The sequence below is a fragment of the Falco naumanni genome, chromosome 8, assembly GCF_017639655.2.
Source record: "Falco naumanni isolate bFalNau1 chromosome 8, bFalNau1.pat, whole genome shotgun sequence".
In the NCBI taxonomy this organism is placed as follows: domain Eukaryota; kingdom Metazoa; phylum Chordata; class Aves; order Falconiformes; family Falconidae; genus Falco; species Falco naumanni.
Window position 1 is genome coordinate 10,455,187 of NC_054061.1, and position 16,041 is coordinate 10,471,227.

The following is a 16,041-nucleotide window of genomic DNA, read 5'->3' on the forward strand; positions in this document are numbered from 1 at the left end:
ACGCTCTGCAGTGACGTCTTCCTAAGAGTGTTTGGGAGCCAAATATGAAGACTCAAAGTATTTCAAATTCATGAAAATACTGAGTATATTAAATACATATACAAAGATTATCGAAGACTAACCTTTAAAAAGGCTCTCTTTTCCAATGTATTCATTATGAAGGGAGGAATTGCTGCAAATGAGAAAAAAAAATTAACCTCGGAGGAAAAGACACTTTGTTTTAATTTTCTGTTAAGATTAACCAATACAATTTTCACATCCTCTTCTCATTCACTGAGCTTTCCTTTCACATTGCCAGTTCAAGATACTGGATTGGTATTTACAGAGCTAAACTCTCCCAATTTCACATGTAACTAAACCTGAGCTCAGTACCCTGGCACTGGTTAAGGCACCTACTCTTCACTAAAACAATGCCACTCAAGCAGAATTTGCTACCATTCCTTTGCTACCTGTATCTTTTCTGCAAAAGCATCCCAGGTGCTTTTCTGCTGCACCTCAGTGTAACACTGTGGATGTTTTCACAGTAAGAAATGTACATTTCTCTGTGGAACTTCTTAACAGAAATGTAAAAGCTGCCTGCATAACTGTAAGACAATTTGGCCCCTGAGAAAAATCACTTATACAGAATTTAATCTCTCCCTCACATTACGAACTGATAATCAGGAGCTGCACATGACAGCAGTTATTCTTACCCATGCCAGGAGCAGCCATAAGAATCCTTGATATAACCACCTGGGTAATTGCCTGCTGAGCTGCTTTTGTTGATTCACCCAGTCTGTTTCCATTCTCATCCGTGACGGGGATTCCAAACTTGAGTTCCCTGTTGAACAGGGGGCAAAAATAAATCAGTGACTGACATGCATTTATTCACCTTTCCTGTCACCTCATCTTTGTTTCCTTAAAATTCTCAATTATAAGAATTATGGGTTTTCTTTTATTTCCCAAGGTAGCTTGTTTGTAACACTCCTTGGCACAAAAATTTCAAAGGGCAGAGAAAAGATCTGGGGTAAAATACTCTGAAAAGCAAACAGCTGAGTATCTGTAACAGCAATTGCTGCTTAAGCCTGGTCATGTGCATTCCAAGCAGGAAGAAAGGAGATGCGTTATTTCTGTAGTTCACAGAAGAGAGAGGTTCCTTCAAAAAGCAATTCAGAAAAGAGGAATTTTCTGGACTTCTTGGGAAGTAGTTTGTCCTTTCTGACAGACAACACCACAGGGAATACGGGAAGACTGGTTTCACTGAACTGAACCAGAAACCTTTGTGGAAATTCCCCTCTGGCATTCCAGTTTGAGTTTTCATTTCAACCACTAAGAACATATTTGAAAGTATAAATGGACACAGAAAACAAACTAAATTTCTGTAACTATTACTTTCTATTAGATCCTTTGCTGAAGTGCAGGGTTAGGTGTTACACTCACATACTAGGGAGAACTTCTAGGGGAAAGAGAAGCAGACAGAAGGACAGATATACTGAGGACTGCCTTTATTCTTCTCATCATCTTTTAAAAGAGGTAAAATACTACTATGGCTTGATTATCATTGTTAATACAAACTTTAAATATTCCCTTTTCTGCCCATAACCTTGTGTTTATAAGGGGATGCTTTCCATTTGTTTTTCTCCACTTCTATTCTTAGTCCTAGTCAAAGCAGAATACACATGGAATTTTGTTTCTCAGAAAGTGCGTATTTTTGTAATCTCAGATGATTTCACAGAACTGCGCAGCCTGACTTCTATGACTACCTTCTGCATGTGGGATCTAAAGCTGCATTTTTGAAATGGCTGTATTTTTCCAAAGCGGAGTTTGTACTAAAGGGTCCATGTGATCAAGTTTCTGAGATCTGAGACTGAAGAATTCTATGGATATTTATCTGAAGAGAATGAGGATGTTCTATTTTATACCTGTCATAATCAATCAATCAACCAATCAAAACAAGATCATGCATGAGGTTTTTCCAATGTCCTGACACAAGCTAAAGATATATAATGGGCTTTATTTAGTAACATGCTGATCTAAAAACTCGGTAACATCCTTTCTTCTAGAATGAGTGATCTTTGTTCTTTTACCTACCTTTGTCTCATTAGTGGAATATTAATGCAGTTAGCAGCAGCAACAGCAGCAAAAGGAACAAACCGCCCTATAAGAGGTGAGACATGCTGTAAAACACAAAGAGAGGGGAAAAAAAAAAGAAAAAAGAAAAAAATTTACACAATCATTTTCTTTCCTAATGGTCATATTAAAATGCTTCTTGTGCTAACGATAGACATGACTTATTTCCTTTAAATTTAAATTCAGTGCAAACTCACTGGTGGGGCAGAGGTAAAACAACAAACAAACAAGACAAAAGTCATAAATACTTCTCTCAGAGTGAGCAGTGGCAGGAGACCGGCAAAAACAATCTTAATTTAGTAGCATCACTGCAGAGAAAAGTGTCACTTCCTGATCATGCCTGTCAGCCCAACAGCAACATTAAACAAGCCTCAAATTTACTGTCTCTGCTGGCAAGGTCACAGCCAGCGACACCCATACCAGCTGCTTTGCATCTACAGGCACTGACTATGGAGGCTATGCATCTAGTGAATGGCTTGTATAGTCTGAATTACTCTGCTTAGAATAGTCTCTCAAATAACTTCTCAATGCTATACCATTCCCAGTAGGCTAAAGCAGAAGCAGTGGGGTACAAAACACATTCTTGTTGGTCTTTTTTTTCTTGACTGTGTTGTGCACTTGTTTAAATAATTTGAGTTTTCTGCATGTAGAGAGAGACAACTCTTTACAAGTTCTTCAGCCAGTGTAGAGTAGATGTCCACGTTTGCAGAAGCGATACTGCACCTTAAAGACACAGCTATACAGTTCATGGGATAATGAGCCTATGTTGCTCTAATTACATATCCACCCCAATTAGCTTTCAAATACTATTAGATACTTTGACATATAAAAAAGAAACTGCAAAAAAAGTACCTTATTAGTTACAGTTTGTACTAACAAAACACAAGGCTGTTTGTATTTCAAGCAGCCTGTCCTCCTCATATATGTATCATTTAAAACCATCTACACGGGGCAAAAATAAGGTTGAGATCTAAAGAAGGGAGCTGCACAGGGCCATTACAACTCCATACTAGGAGCTGTGCACAACACGACACAAGATACACAGAAGAAGTGAGCTGTTAGCATCTCACAGAACACCAAAGTCTAGTTAAGAATGGGAAAAAAAAAATCAGCAATACCTTTGTCAGTGCATTAAGTCCTAAAGCTGTGGCGACAGCACCTGTGGTAGCAGAAGCATAGGCTGTTCCCAGCTGGCTGAAACAAAAATAAAAATGTTTTTGCATGCACAACTACATTTATCTCACTTTCAAAAAAACTTATGTTTTACACATGTAGTTATGCCCCCCCAAGAAATTAAGAAGTAGACCTTTCTGTGATACTGCAATAACGTGGATGGAAGATTCAAATGGGACACTAAATTAAACACTTTTCCTTCACAGCAGTAAAAATCACATGCAAGCAACATCTTAACGTTGAATCAGGTTGTGCTGGTTCTGCATTGCTATCTGTTCAGCGTTTTCTCATGTGTCTGACTGAGCACCTTGAGGATTTAGTTCTGTATTTAATTTCTTAATTGCTTAAACTAATAAAATCAGTTTGGATTTCTAAGGCCATGTCTACAATCAACTGTACCAAAACGCATACAGGCAGACCAGCTATGCTGCAAACACCCAAATCCAACCCAATCTGCCCTGAAACATACTACACATACTTCCCAGCTAGGATGTGTCTGTATATCCTTGAATCCACTATTTTCTCCCAGACATCTATAAGCAAGTCAGCTTCAAAACCAGAAAGTCAAGCACTGCAATCACATTTTCCTAGTCATGATTTCCAGCTTTCTGCACCTATTTAGACTCTCTCTTTGCCTTCAAGTAGAACTGAATACTGTGCAGATCAGTTCCTTGAAGGGTCGGTCCTCTTTTTTGTAAATAAGCACAGAGTGTGGTGGGCTGTACTGCAGGGCACAGATAGGTGGCACAGAGACACCTGAAGGTCCACATGAAATATCAACTTAGAAATATCCAGGTATAACACCAAACCTCTGAGGTACTTTCAAATGGTTGACTGAGCCATGCAACCCAGACTCCTATTAAATCCTACGCTTATGATCAAGGTGCTTAGGCCTATCTTTAATGACAGAAATGGAGTTTTCGCCTCTATCATTCCCAGGCTTCTCATCTGTGCATATCAAATAATTAGCATAGATGAAAAGACTTATCCCTCTACCATCTCCAACTTTAAAGCCCAACCATGTTCCAGTACATCAGAGAACAACTTATAAAGTCATCAGAAGTGGTTCAGTGTCTGACCTGACAGTAATCGGGGCATCACCGCTCCTGTTTGTGTAATTGACTATGGCATTGAAGGACTGGTTAATCCACTGCCAGAAAACCACCGCTGGTGTCGTTCTTGAAAAGAGAAACTATTATTATTATTTTTAGAAACACAGTTGAAAATGATGGCAAATGAAGAAAAGCCAGTGCAAGCAGTAATCATGTCTTGATAATGAAAGTACTCTTAAGAATAGAACTCAAAAGCATGTAATTCAATAGCAAAGTTCACTTGGGGTGAAGGGTTGTTGCAATAACAAAAGCATTAGGGCAAGCCTCTCTAAAAAACACACAGAGAAATATGAAACACTAATTTCTAGAATATATTTCCAGGGTTATTATAGCTTTACAGTCTGCTAGTTCTCTTTGGAAGCTCCATAAGTGACTGAGAGGCGGATTTTAGGAGACAGGGTTTATCCTCTCAGTCTTCAGAAAGGTAATATGATGCCATTGCTTTAATAAATCCCTGTGACATTAAAACATTCAGTCATATGTAGAACTCTATTAAAAGACAATTAATTACAAAATGAAAAATTATTTTCATGAAAACATCTGTATGTTTAACAAGCACACGTACAGCACAGAAGTTAATCCGGTTCAGTACAGCATGAACCATATGATCAGCCATCAATTTAAAAAAAAAAAAAAAAAAAAAAAGAGCTCCAAGGAATCCTCATAAATTATGCCACGGCCAGTATGCAGACATTTTGTCTTTAGGACAAAGAGGTACTAACTTGTAAGCATGGGTGGTGGGCAGCGAAAAAATATATTCTGCTCAAGTTGCAGAGTTCCCATTTAACAAGCTAATGTGGTCCCTGTCAATATATAATCATAATAATTTTACAAATGGCTATGCTGGTAAGTAACAAATGCCAGTCAATTTGTTTCACAGTGTACAGGGCTGCCCTGTGGAGAGATGAATGCTTTTTCTCTCAAACTAGTAGTGTATCTAAATAAGGGGATGAACTTATGAAAAAGAAATCCACAAAGGACTATTAAATAAAACCCTACCTCTGGATCAGAAAGCTCCTGATCCACAAATACTTGGAGGCTAGGAGAATGTACCAGGGAAAAAGTGTTTGTGTACTTGGACCACAAACTGCCCCCAGTGCAAACACCGCTGAAGATTCTGCTCCTCCAGAATTTCAGTCAGGGGAACCATGCCACCAAAAATAACAGCTGCTACTGAAAACTATTTCCCGCTAAGTAAAATAACTTTCCATAGGACTTTAATGCTTATACTTAAGTCAATTATTTAATAACACAGGCAGCAACAAATTATTTAGTAACACAAGCAGTAACTGTAACAGGAATGTGGTTCTCACTGGAGGGCTGAGATGGAAACTAAGAGTGCTAAAGAAGAAACGGTAGTTGTACCAATGAAGGCAAAGAGGAGATGCTAGAGCAGAAGGTGGGTGTCTATCATGAGGCTTTGGTACTGATATGGGAAGATACATTATTTCTTTGCAAAAATGCAAAAAATTGATTTGAAAGCGTGTCCTTACTCCCTCTGGTTTCCAGTATCTGAATGAGATGCCAAAGTAACAGTGATAAACTAGCGGGATTTTTTCTGTCACTATTGCTGTTCTTCCTCCTCCTTTCTTCCTGTGCACGTACAACTCTTCTCCTGACTCATCTCCTGTTCCTTTGCTACCAGTGTGCAGAGGATGTTAGGCCTGCTATAAAGCTTAGGCATGACTCACACTGCCTTACTGCACACCCCAGAGCCCTCACAGGTATGACAAGGAATTTGCTTCTTCCAGTGTCCAGCAATAACCAGAACACAGCGATGTGCAGTAAGATGGAAGCTACAGCGCATCATCTAAGGACATCTACACAATCCTGTCTGCACTGCTGAGGGTTTGGTCCAAAGAAACCAACACCTTCAAGGCTAATAAATAACCTAGGTTTGAATCTGTGTGACTACCAATAATGCAAAGGTGCCCTAAGTATTATAGATAATAACAGGACATGCATAAAAGAGTAAGAAGTGCTTGTGAATGGGCAGCTGTACCGATGGTTTTATTCATATTCTTGACTGTTTTTTAAAACACACATGTATATATGCACCATTCAAAATAGCTGTGCCCTTCTGGAGCGTGAGTCAAGAATTTGTAACATCTCAGCATCAAAACCACTATTGTTGTTTCTTCTGAACCTCCCACCACTTCTTGCTAACAAAACATTGTGTCAGGAAAATATTTCTAATGTGGAGTCTACTAACAGATGATACTGGATTCTGCTGTGGACTTCCCTGGACTGGTGATTCAAGAACTATACAAGAAATGGAAAGATCAAACAGGAGCTGGAGAAACTTGATGACTGATGGACTGAAGCATATTGAGTACTCACTTGGCAGACAGAACATCCTACATGCCAGATCTTTAAGGTTAGAAATTCCCAGGTATCTCCTCCTCTTTGTCCTCCACACAGCACTCCTACACAGATGGGATTTTGGAACGTTCAACCTTCCCAGTTTGAGGAAAAGTGGGATGGTGATGGAGAGGGGCTAAGGGCTTATCTCACAACTACTTCTAGAGGAAACCATTAATAGTGTGAGAGAATGCAGAGAGAAAAGAGAAAAGGAAGCAAAATTTTACATTTAAAAATAATTATTATAAATCTTCTAAAATGCTCTTTGGACAGTAACATTGATTTTCACTTATCTAATTTGTAGACAAATGTTTTATGTGTTATACTGCCATCACTTACCTATAAAAGGTCATCATACAACCTGTGATAGTCATGTTCATGGGTACCTGAGCTGACATTCGGCCAATCAAGACCATTTTTTCACCAGTGTCTGGGTGAAAGGCTGAATCATAGATATATTTTGCTCTCCACAAGTCATCTTCTGTCAAGCCAGGTGCCACAATACCTTGTCTTGGGACAAGTTAAAAAACAAAACAAGACAACAGCAAAAAACACAACTGTTATAAAACACTGCAACCTCCAGTGACACATATGGCATTAGAGGATTTTGGGATGTTCATACTAAATTAATCTAGCTTCATAATAAGCTTGTGGATTTTCAGCTTTTAAATGGACTGGTGAAATAAAAGGAATCAAAACTCCTGGCAGTGGTTATAGTGGCTGAGTCAATATATCCAGCACCACACTTACTCAAACCTGTACCAGATTTTAGACCTAAAATGTAGAGCTAAAATCTCTGGAGTCATTAGCATGAAACTTTGAAACTCTGCAAGTATTTAAGAAACTTTTTTTCTCCCAAAAACATAACACCTAAGAGGCAGTTTTAAACTCTATTGTCATTATTACCTATTTTCAGAATTAGACAATTCTGTATTTCAGAATACTTAATAGGTGTTCTCAGATGACATAATTTCCCCATTCATTAGCAAATTTTTTTAAAAAAAAGTGTTTCAAGCTCCATAATAAGACGAAAGAGTGGTGCAATGAATAGAGAGTTTTAAATATTTCCTTTTAAATATATAAGTATGGACTCATCATTGAATGGACTTTTTGGGGCCAGCAGTAGAAGTGATCAATGCTATACCTGTAATCATGCACTATTTTTCTTGCATTTTCCAGCTGGGCATCAGATAACAAAATATTCCGGGGGTCTGTAACAGTAAAGAAGTGACTGGCTCGTCCAACAAAAGTGCTTTGATCCCATCGGGGCTCCTTGATATTAATGTTTAATGGTATATCTGCTGACATCTTCAAAACCTCTGCAAAGAAAACATGAAGATTTGCAATTCAGAATTCCATTTATTTCACGATGTATCTATAACCTGCAAGATGAAAAGCAGTTATACTTAAGAGTAAAAAACCAGAGAACAAACACCAAACAACTTGCAGAATGGAGGTTTAAAGGGGTAAGTATACATCCAGGAAGCAGACAATGTCAGATACCATCGAGGGTTTTAATGAGGTTGTTATTGATAGAAGTAATAAAGCAAGAACCTATTAGTTAAATGTTTATTGAAATGTTTCTGTGCCTGTTTCTCCAAGACATTTATGTATTTCATTTTTGTAAGAGTATGAACATCTGATTCTGAGGCAGTGGTACATCACATACATGTATATTATCAATGTTGTTTCTCTAAATCCATGTTTTAACAAAACAGAGATTATATAATACAGCAATTTCCTACATTATGAACATACAACCAGATCTCCTAATGATACTTCAAAGATGGTTCAAGAACTACAATGAAGGGCACTGAACTAACATTTATGGGGCTTAAAGCCCAGAAAATTAGTAATTACTTCAGGATAACTAAGTCTACTTCAACATCTAATGACAGGACAGTCTCCGCATAGCACAAGCTATATGAACTTTAACTTTCTTAAGAGAAATTTCTGCAACATATTCAATAGCCAGTTAATTAAAAAAAAAAAAAAAGCCGCCCTCCAAATAATGCTTATAATTCAAATGGCTGTAATAAATTTGATCTATAAAAACACAGATTATATTTTTTATATGCTTAGGTAATAGCATTTCTATGCTTAGGTAATAGCATTTCATCTGTTTTAATAGGAAAAACATCATCATTATGAGGACAACTGATAAATGATGGTGTAAGTTGCCACTGAAGTATATTTTCATCCTAACTCAAGAACACCATAAAGTGTTTTTTGACATTTTGGTCAGTTTAATGAAACTTACATGATGTAGAACAGGAAAACAAAAATGACAACAAGAAAATAACTAATTGTGTAAAGTGTCCCATCATAAAAAAAAAAAAAAGTGACCTTCATGGGGAAAAAAAGGAGAGATCATTCATGAAATCTGAAGAAGCTATTGCCCCTCTCTCAAATGTAATTATGATCCTTCTCTACCTCAAGTCCAAAAACTTAGAAGTCTTTGGAAAAGTAAACTTCTACAGAAATAAATGCGTAAGTTTTCCCATCTATCATAACCAATCCTAAGCAACAGGAAGGAGAAGGAAACTAATAAATATTTAAAAGACACTAATAAATATTTAAAAGGCATTTCTAGTAAAAAAAAACCTATGTCCCAAACCCCACCAAAGTCTGTTCTTGAAAATAAGCTAAATCAGCTCATAGTTGTACAAGATTATATATCTTTGTAACATCTCTCACATGAAGTCAATTTCTTAACCAGTTGAGGACTGCATAAAAATTATTCTGCCTCAAACCACTTATTAGTCAGAAATGCTCTTAGAATGGATTTATTCAGTGAAAAGACTGTCTTCCCTGCATTTACCCAGACTTAGTATTTTTATGCTTAGGTAATAGCACAAGCATGAGTCTTATTTAGGATGCCTGTGGTTTTTGTTACTTTAAGACAGTGAAAACCTAGCGGCCACGTACTATATTATGGTGTACTGTACAAACCTTACAGGAAATATTTGATTTTCTGATATATCATCTGCCAGGAAGAATCGCCGATAACATTCAGCTCAAATTCTTCCCAATGTTACATGTGCTCGTGAAGTCAACAGAAATTGTGCAGGCATAAGCATGATGGCACTGAGCACCAGACACAGCTGTAAAGCTGCAAAAATACGGTTGCAAAACCGCAGAGTAACTGCACTATACATGAAGATAAGCAATGTTTAAAGAGGATTTGGCAAGTACATTCTACTCAGCACTGCTGAATGTTCGTGGCAAAGTCCCACATGTGGTAATGAAAAAAGAACAGTAACCTACTGCAAGGACACCAAATTTTGAGAACCCAGAATGGATTAAATAATAATGAAAGCTTGTCCTTCACAAACACAGCACGATTAACAGCTGAATTATCAAAATGTCATATTTCAGTTAGTATTATTAAATAAGTTTGTTAAAACTTATTAGAAAACCCTAATTTGGTACCACTCAATAAAAATGTCCTTTTGTACATTCACTGGTAACTAAAGTTTCTTTAAGTTAAATCAGCTTCTATTAAAACCCCAAGGAGTTTGTTTTCATCAAATGAAAAACCAAAAGCAAAGCATTTAGGAAGTTTATGTATTATTTTTATGCTTAGCTTGTATTATTTATGATAGAATAGTGAAAGAACAAAAGCATTAAATAAGAAAGATCTTTGCTTTCCACCAGACTCAAGCTTGAACAAATAATCTTCAATTCTACAGAACAGATCTTATTATTGAATTTTAAACAAGCTAAGTCAATTTGGTAAAAAAATCACACAAGAATTATAACTACACGGTTATTTCTTTGTCCTGCTCTCTAAAACTTCCTAACATCAGGAGAAACTCAGAGGTGCACTGGCAAAGATAAGCTGTTTGCGGTGTAGAGGGCAATAGCGTAAAACCAAGCTGTGTTTCTACAGATACTGCTGAATTCTGGATAATTATGAACTGACAGCACAGGCTGCAGGCAGGATACTAGTAGGATTGCTTTTGCTTTTTCCTGATAAACTGTATTAAGAGCTTAAATGCTCCATTAATCCTTTCCAGACAAATTTTAAATTCCCAGTTTCTACTCCAAGTCATCACGTGCAAGGTCGTTTCAAAGACTCCCGAATCAGTATAAACTCTCACAGCTTTTATTGCAGTTAATACCCACCAGCTATTTGAAAAAAGCATAAATCATTTGAATGCTTGGATAAAGGAAACTACACTGAAGCACCCCCAGAAAACGGCACTGTTAAAAACATGTGATCATCTGAAATAACAAGGCCAGGGTTTTCTGTACCTCTCTCCATCCAATGCAGCGTTCTTTCTGTATTAATATGTGAATTCAGAACAAATGACAGCACAAAGCCAGCTTCCACTAACAAAAACGAAGGAGTTTGATGACCAGCACCGATCTTACCGAGAACTATGCACACCGAGCTGGATCTACCCTTTTCTCACAAGTTAAAAAACTCTGTTCACTTGGCACTGACCCCAACCAGCAGCTCTGAACCCCCGGGTGCAAGGAAGGCTCCCATAGTGCGGCATCTTCTCTCCCATCAGGTGTGTACCACATGGGATATGAGCTATGTGCTGCAGTCAAGTTATTGCCTAATTTTGGCTTAATACATTAAAATGGTACCATGAGGTGCCAGAGAAGAATATGCTGATTGTATTTGGTGAATGTTATGAATATTTAAAAGCTATTAGCTCTGTAGTGGTTTACCTGTTAAGGAGGCGACCCACTACTGCATAGAAATAGCTGCCAAATGTGTGCTTCAATGATTACAATGAACATTGATAGATTTGTTTAATATTATTAGATCCGACCCACTGAATACACTTTCTTGCTCTTTCACTACATCATTTTTCCCTAGTGGCCCTCAGTTTTTCTTTGGTACAAGAGATGTCAAGAAAAACATACTGTTCCAAAGGCCTGTTCATGTATTAAAATTTGCAGTCATTGTCTCAAGTAAGTAAGCATAAAGCAAGTACATAAGGAGCATCAGCACTGCTGCTCCAACTTACCGTAAATCTAGTCATGATTCAACCATCCTCAGATCTTAAAGTTTCACCATCAAGTTAGGGAAGGTCCTAAAGCTTACCCAGAATACTAGAAGGGTAATAAATGTAGTACAGTAGGGGAAAATAATATTTTCCTGCTCCTACCACTCCCATTCCCCTCACTGTTAAGTTTGTTATTGTACAGCACTTTCTATTAAGGTCTTTATTATATGCTGAGACAGGATTTCCCTACAGTGAAACAATAAATCTTAAAAACTTCAAGAAAATAAGGTGCCATAGCAATACTTCATTTACTAAGATAACCTTGAAGCATGAAGGGTTTTGTATCAGAATTATAAATAACTGACATTTGACCAGTAAAATCTAACTCTACTTCTTTTTGCAGCTTATTTCAAAGACAATTAGAGGTGTTACCAGCTTTTCAGAACTGCTAAGAGCATCCTTCTCCCCACATACAGATAAAAGAAACAGACAACTAAATAAATAGTTTTACTTGGCTTGAGACCACAGGTCAAATCACAAATGACAGCAGAACTCAGACCTCCTGCCCTGTGCTCTAGGTACTGCTGATACGGCAAGATGCAAGTTATTATTTCACAAAAGTAATGTTGAGAGATGGAAAGGTGCTGGGTAAAAAGCAGAGTATTCATCCCTTGGTTCCAGCTAAACATTCCTGTCTTTCTATTCCATGTTCCATACTTCCACAGTTATGAAAGTTTAAAACACCACAATGTGGAGACTCCTGTGGATTAGTAGGATTATTTTCAAGTGACACATTTCTCAACCAGCCATGTTGCAGAATGAACACAATCATGGAAATAAAGACGGACTCTGGACAGATTTGGAGAACAGAGTTCTCATGCAGAGTGTCTGAACAGAAGATGCTCCTTAGGTTTCTTTTCCCTTTCTTAGTACTATACCATTAAAGAAACCCTCCCATGAACAGGGATATAGTGTGAAAAAACCATCTTCTGGTCTAAAATGGTAACTGCTGGTTTTGCATAGCAGTACCCTATGAAAGCAGGGTGAACTCACTTACTAAAAAAATATTTTCCACTAAAAAAAAAAATAAATCTGTATGTTAGAGCTGTTAAGTTGTTCTATGAATGCTTCCCCATTGGTATATTATTTGTAGGAAAGTCTAAGTTTAAATATTTTTACAATTAAATTTTCGGTTTCATTAAGGAAGATTAAAAAACTGGTTAGGATAGTTTATGTTAATCTGTTTAAAGCTGTCTAATGAATGCTTAACAAAGTAGACCATAAATAGAAGCTCGTTTCTTTCTTTTCACTCTGATTAGCATATATACTACTGGGTTGGCTGTGAGTTGTTTTTACATACTTATGATACCTCTGTCCACAAAACCAAGTTCTTTAGCAATATGACATCTAAACATCAAGGATCTGCCTTCATTGCAGATGGTTCATGGTTCAATTCAGGATCGTTTTACTTCATTTCATTTAGCCTACCCTGGCAAAGGTGGATCTACAGGAAACCGAAGACTTACGACTTTCACATCCTACCTTTATCCCCTCTCCACTTGATCTACTGCGTCTGTGTCTGCTCTGATGCTCCTTGAACCATGTGTGCTGATAAAACTTACTACCCTAGCAGAAAACTAATGCAGCAGAAAGAAAAGAGAGGCCAGCTCAGTCTCCTGGATTAGTATGTTGAACAGGCACAGCAGAAGGTCTGGGAGCATAAAAAGTCTGCACTGCTGTGCTCCTTCAACAGACTAACCAGCGACCACCTTGAGTTACCATTTCACTCAAGTTCAGGATCTGCAGGTGCAGAAGGAGCCAGGTGTAATGCAAATCTTGATGCCTAGCCTTATATCTGTAGGGAAGACAACAAACAAGAAACATAAAGCACAGATAATTTTAAATGTTTCACCTTGCCAGGGTCATGAGACTGAAGGTCTGCATTACAGACAAAGAAAACTGCAAGGTGGGTGCAAGAGAGACCTAACTTGTTGTAAACTGGAAAAACTCCCAGTCCTTGTGTGTCTACATAGCGAAAAAAAGGTATGATGCTAGGATGAGCCAGTATGATCTAAGTAGTAGGGGTAAGAGTAGCCTGGGTGGCTGTCACACATGCTAGCAGAGTAAAAGTACCCCCAAAGCAACACAGAACCACTCTGGTTGCCAGCACAAGGTAACACTCCTGTTTCCATGCCTTTCTCGCTGCTGTTACCCATGCTAGCCAGGCCAAGCCAGCAGAACCATGTCAGCACATGCTTTGGTCTCTTCCTCCTTGTAAACCAAAAAAGGGTTAGTGCTTTAGCAGCAAAAAGCAACCTAGCAGGAAAATGGAAAACATACATTAATGGAGGATCCTTGGCACGTGCTTCGATTAAATTATTTCATGCTTGAAATAACTGTGTTTAGAAATACAGCAACAGAAAACATTGACTTCAATATTACTAATCTTTAAATAAAGGACAGTATACAGCCTCCAATCCTGCATAGGGTGGGTGGGTGGGACAGGTGTCCACCCTGCAAAAGATTAGATCTCATGCAAAAAAGGATTAAAACTTTAGGTGACAGCTATTTAAGCACACAAAAACATTTTCTTCTAAACAATGCAACTGACATAATTGACTTGCACTTTAAGAATATACATAGGAACAATGCTGTTCTAAATAAGTTTAAAATCAAAACCAAAAAGACTGTGGGCAGGGATAGACCACTAATGCCCCTAGAGAAGGAACAGATGTCATACAAACAAGGGAGTTCAGATGCTGGAATAAATAAAAAAAACATCAAACTTGCAGTGAAGTAAAAAAAGGATGCTGAGTTTGCCAGTCTTGGGACTCTGAGCCATCGATGTCTTCCTGTAGTGCCTGTCTAAGGGAACCAGTGAATTTCTATCTTGAAAACTTACAAGTTTAAATAAAAGCCCCACCTCTTGTATTAAAGAGACTGTATGATGCTACTCATGACTTACCAGCCCTATTAGTAAGTGCTGAAAAGCGAAATAAATCCCATAAAGCAAAAACATAAGCCAATAAAATGCCTATGTACTTCAAAGGGATCCTCTTATAAAACAAAATGCCCAACTATAAAGTAAAAATGGTGACTGTGCACAAAATCAGTTTCATCAATATTTTATCCAACAGCCATGCAGTCATCATCATAAACGGTACAGCTTTTTTAAAATATTATTTTGATTTAAGCAGTGAGACTGTAAACTGCAAGAAACAGGTACAACACCCTCACAATTTAACTTGTTGCAACAGTATTTTACCTAGCTGTCACCTGAATTTTCAGATACAATTTCAGAGGGGTGTTGCTGTTCACATAATCCATTCAAATACTCATTAACACAAGCACTGTAATAAAGCTATTTAAGATTTCATTATTATTTTTAACTACAATGCTTTCTCACATTCAAGATCAGGTTGGACAGGGCTCTGAGCAACCTCATCTAGTTGAACATGTCTCTGTTGATTGCAGGGGGCTGGACCAGATGACCTTTAAAAGTCCTTTCCAACCCAAACTACTCTGGTTCTGCACCTTCAGTGATACAAATCTCGATATACATTAAGCATGCCCAACATTCAAGTTGTCATTATCCACAATAGAATTGTGTAAACAAAAAATAAAGTTAAATCAATCATAAAATTTGAGTTAAATCAAATAAAAAATAAATTCGCCTGAACCCTGAGATAAGTAGAAAGTTTGCAAAGGGACTGGAAAGTAAATGCACAAATCCTCTCGAACAAAGATAAGAATATTTGCTTTGTTACAGTCAACTAATGAAGGCAAACTTCAACAACTACCTAACACTTAATTGCCTATTTATCAAACATCCAAATCTATTGTTCCCACACCTGTTGCTATTCAGTAAGTACCAACAGAGGGGAGACCATCAGTGAAATAGGACAAACCTTTGAATCAACAGCACCTAAAATTTTTAGGTGGAAAGGTAAGCAGCAAAACTACCCTATCTGATCTTGAAATAGCTCCCTTCCCCAAACAACTCCATTAACAGAGCATTTGGGAAACAACATTAATTTTAGAGAGCCTTAAGTTACTGTAATAATCCACACTGAAATGTCACTTTGAGGTCATGTTCACATGGGAGGCTCAGCAGTAACGTGAAGGATAAGAGACAACACCATAACACAGTCAAACAGCTAACATCTATCACGGAAAATATGCAGTAAGGAAGGAAATAGTATATATATTTAGTGTTTCAAACAACAGATCAGTTAGAAAGGTATTTAATACAACCACTTGTACCTGCAAACCCTGAAGCTGGTAACAGTCCACACTAGTAAATTAAACCAGTAATACAGAAG

The 16,041-nt window shown here is 37.6% G+C and overlaps 1 protein-coding gene across 18 annotated transcripts in view; it reads right to left on the minus strand.

Annotated features, from left to right (window-relative positions):
• Window positions 1–16,041, minus strand: part of SFXN1 (sideroflexin 1) — a 46,785-nt gene that overhangs the window by 14,147 nt on the left and 16,597 nt on the right. For 15 of the 18 annotated variants that reach the window (XR_005829257.1, XR_005829260.1, XR_005829259.1 and 12 more), the window contains 7 exons: window positions 7,900–8,074; window positions 7,095–7,265; window positions 4,362–4,460; window positions 3,228–3,303; window positions 2,071–2,156; window positions 693–820; window positions 123–172 (listed from right to left, as the gene is read on the minus strand). Coding sequence is in view for 14 of the 18 variants with exons in the window: in XM_040603120.1 (XP_040459054.1) it covers window positions 123–172; window positions 693–820; window positions 2,071–2,156; window positions 3,228–3,303; window positions 4,362–4,460; window positions 7,095–7,265; window positions 7,900–8,063 (774 nt within the window). In the remaining 4 variants the exon portion in view is untranslated. Of the gene's footprint in view, window positions 1–122; window positions 173–692; window positions 821–2,070; window positions 2,157–3,227; window positions 3,304–4,361; window positions 4,461–7,094; window positions 7,266–7,899; window positions 8,075–13,079; window positions 13,107–16,041 lie in introns of those variants that run through there. The other 3 variants (XM_040603110.1, XM_040603109.1, XM_040603123.1) reach the window with 3 other exon arrangements.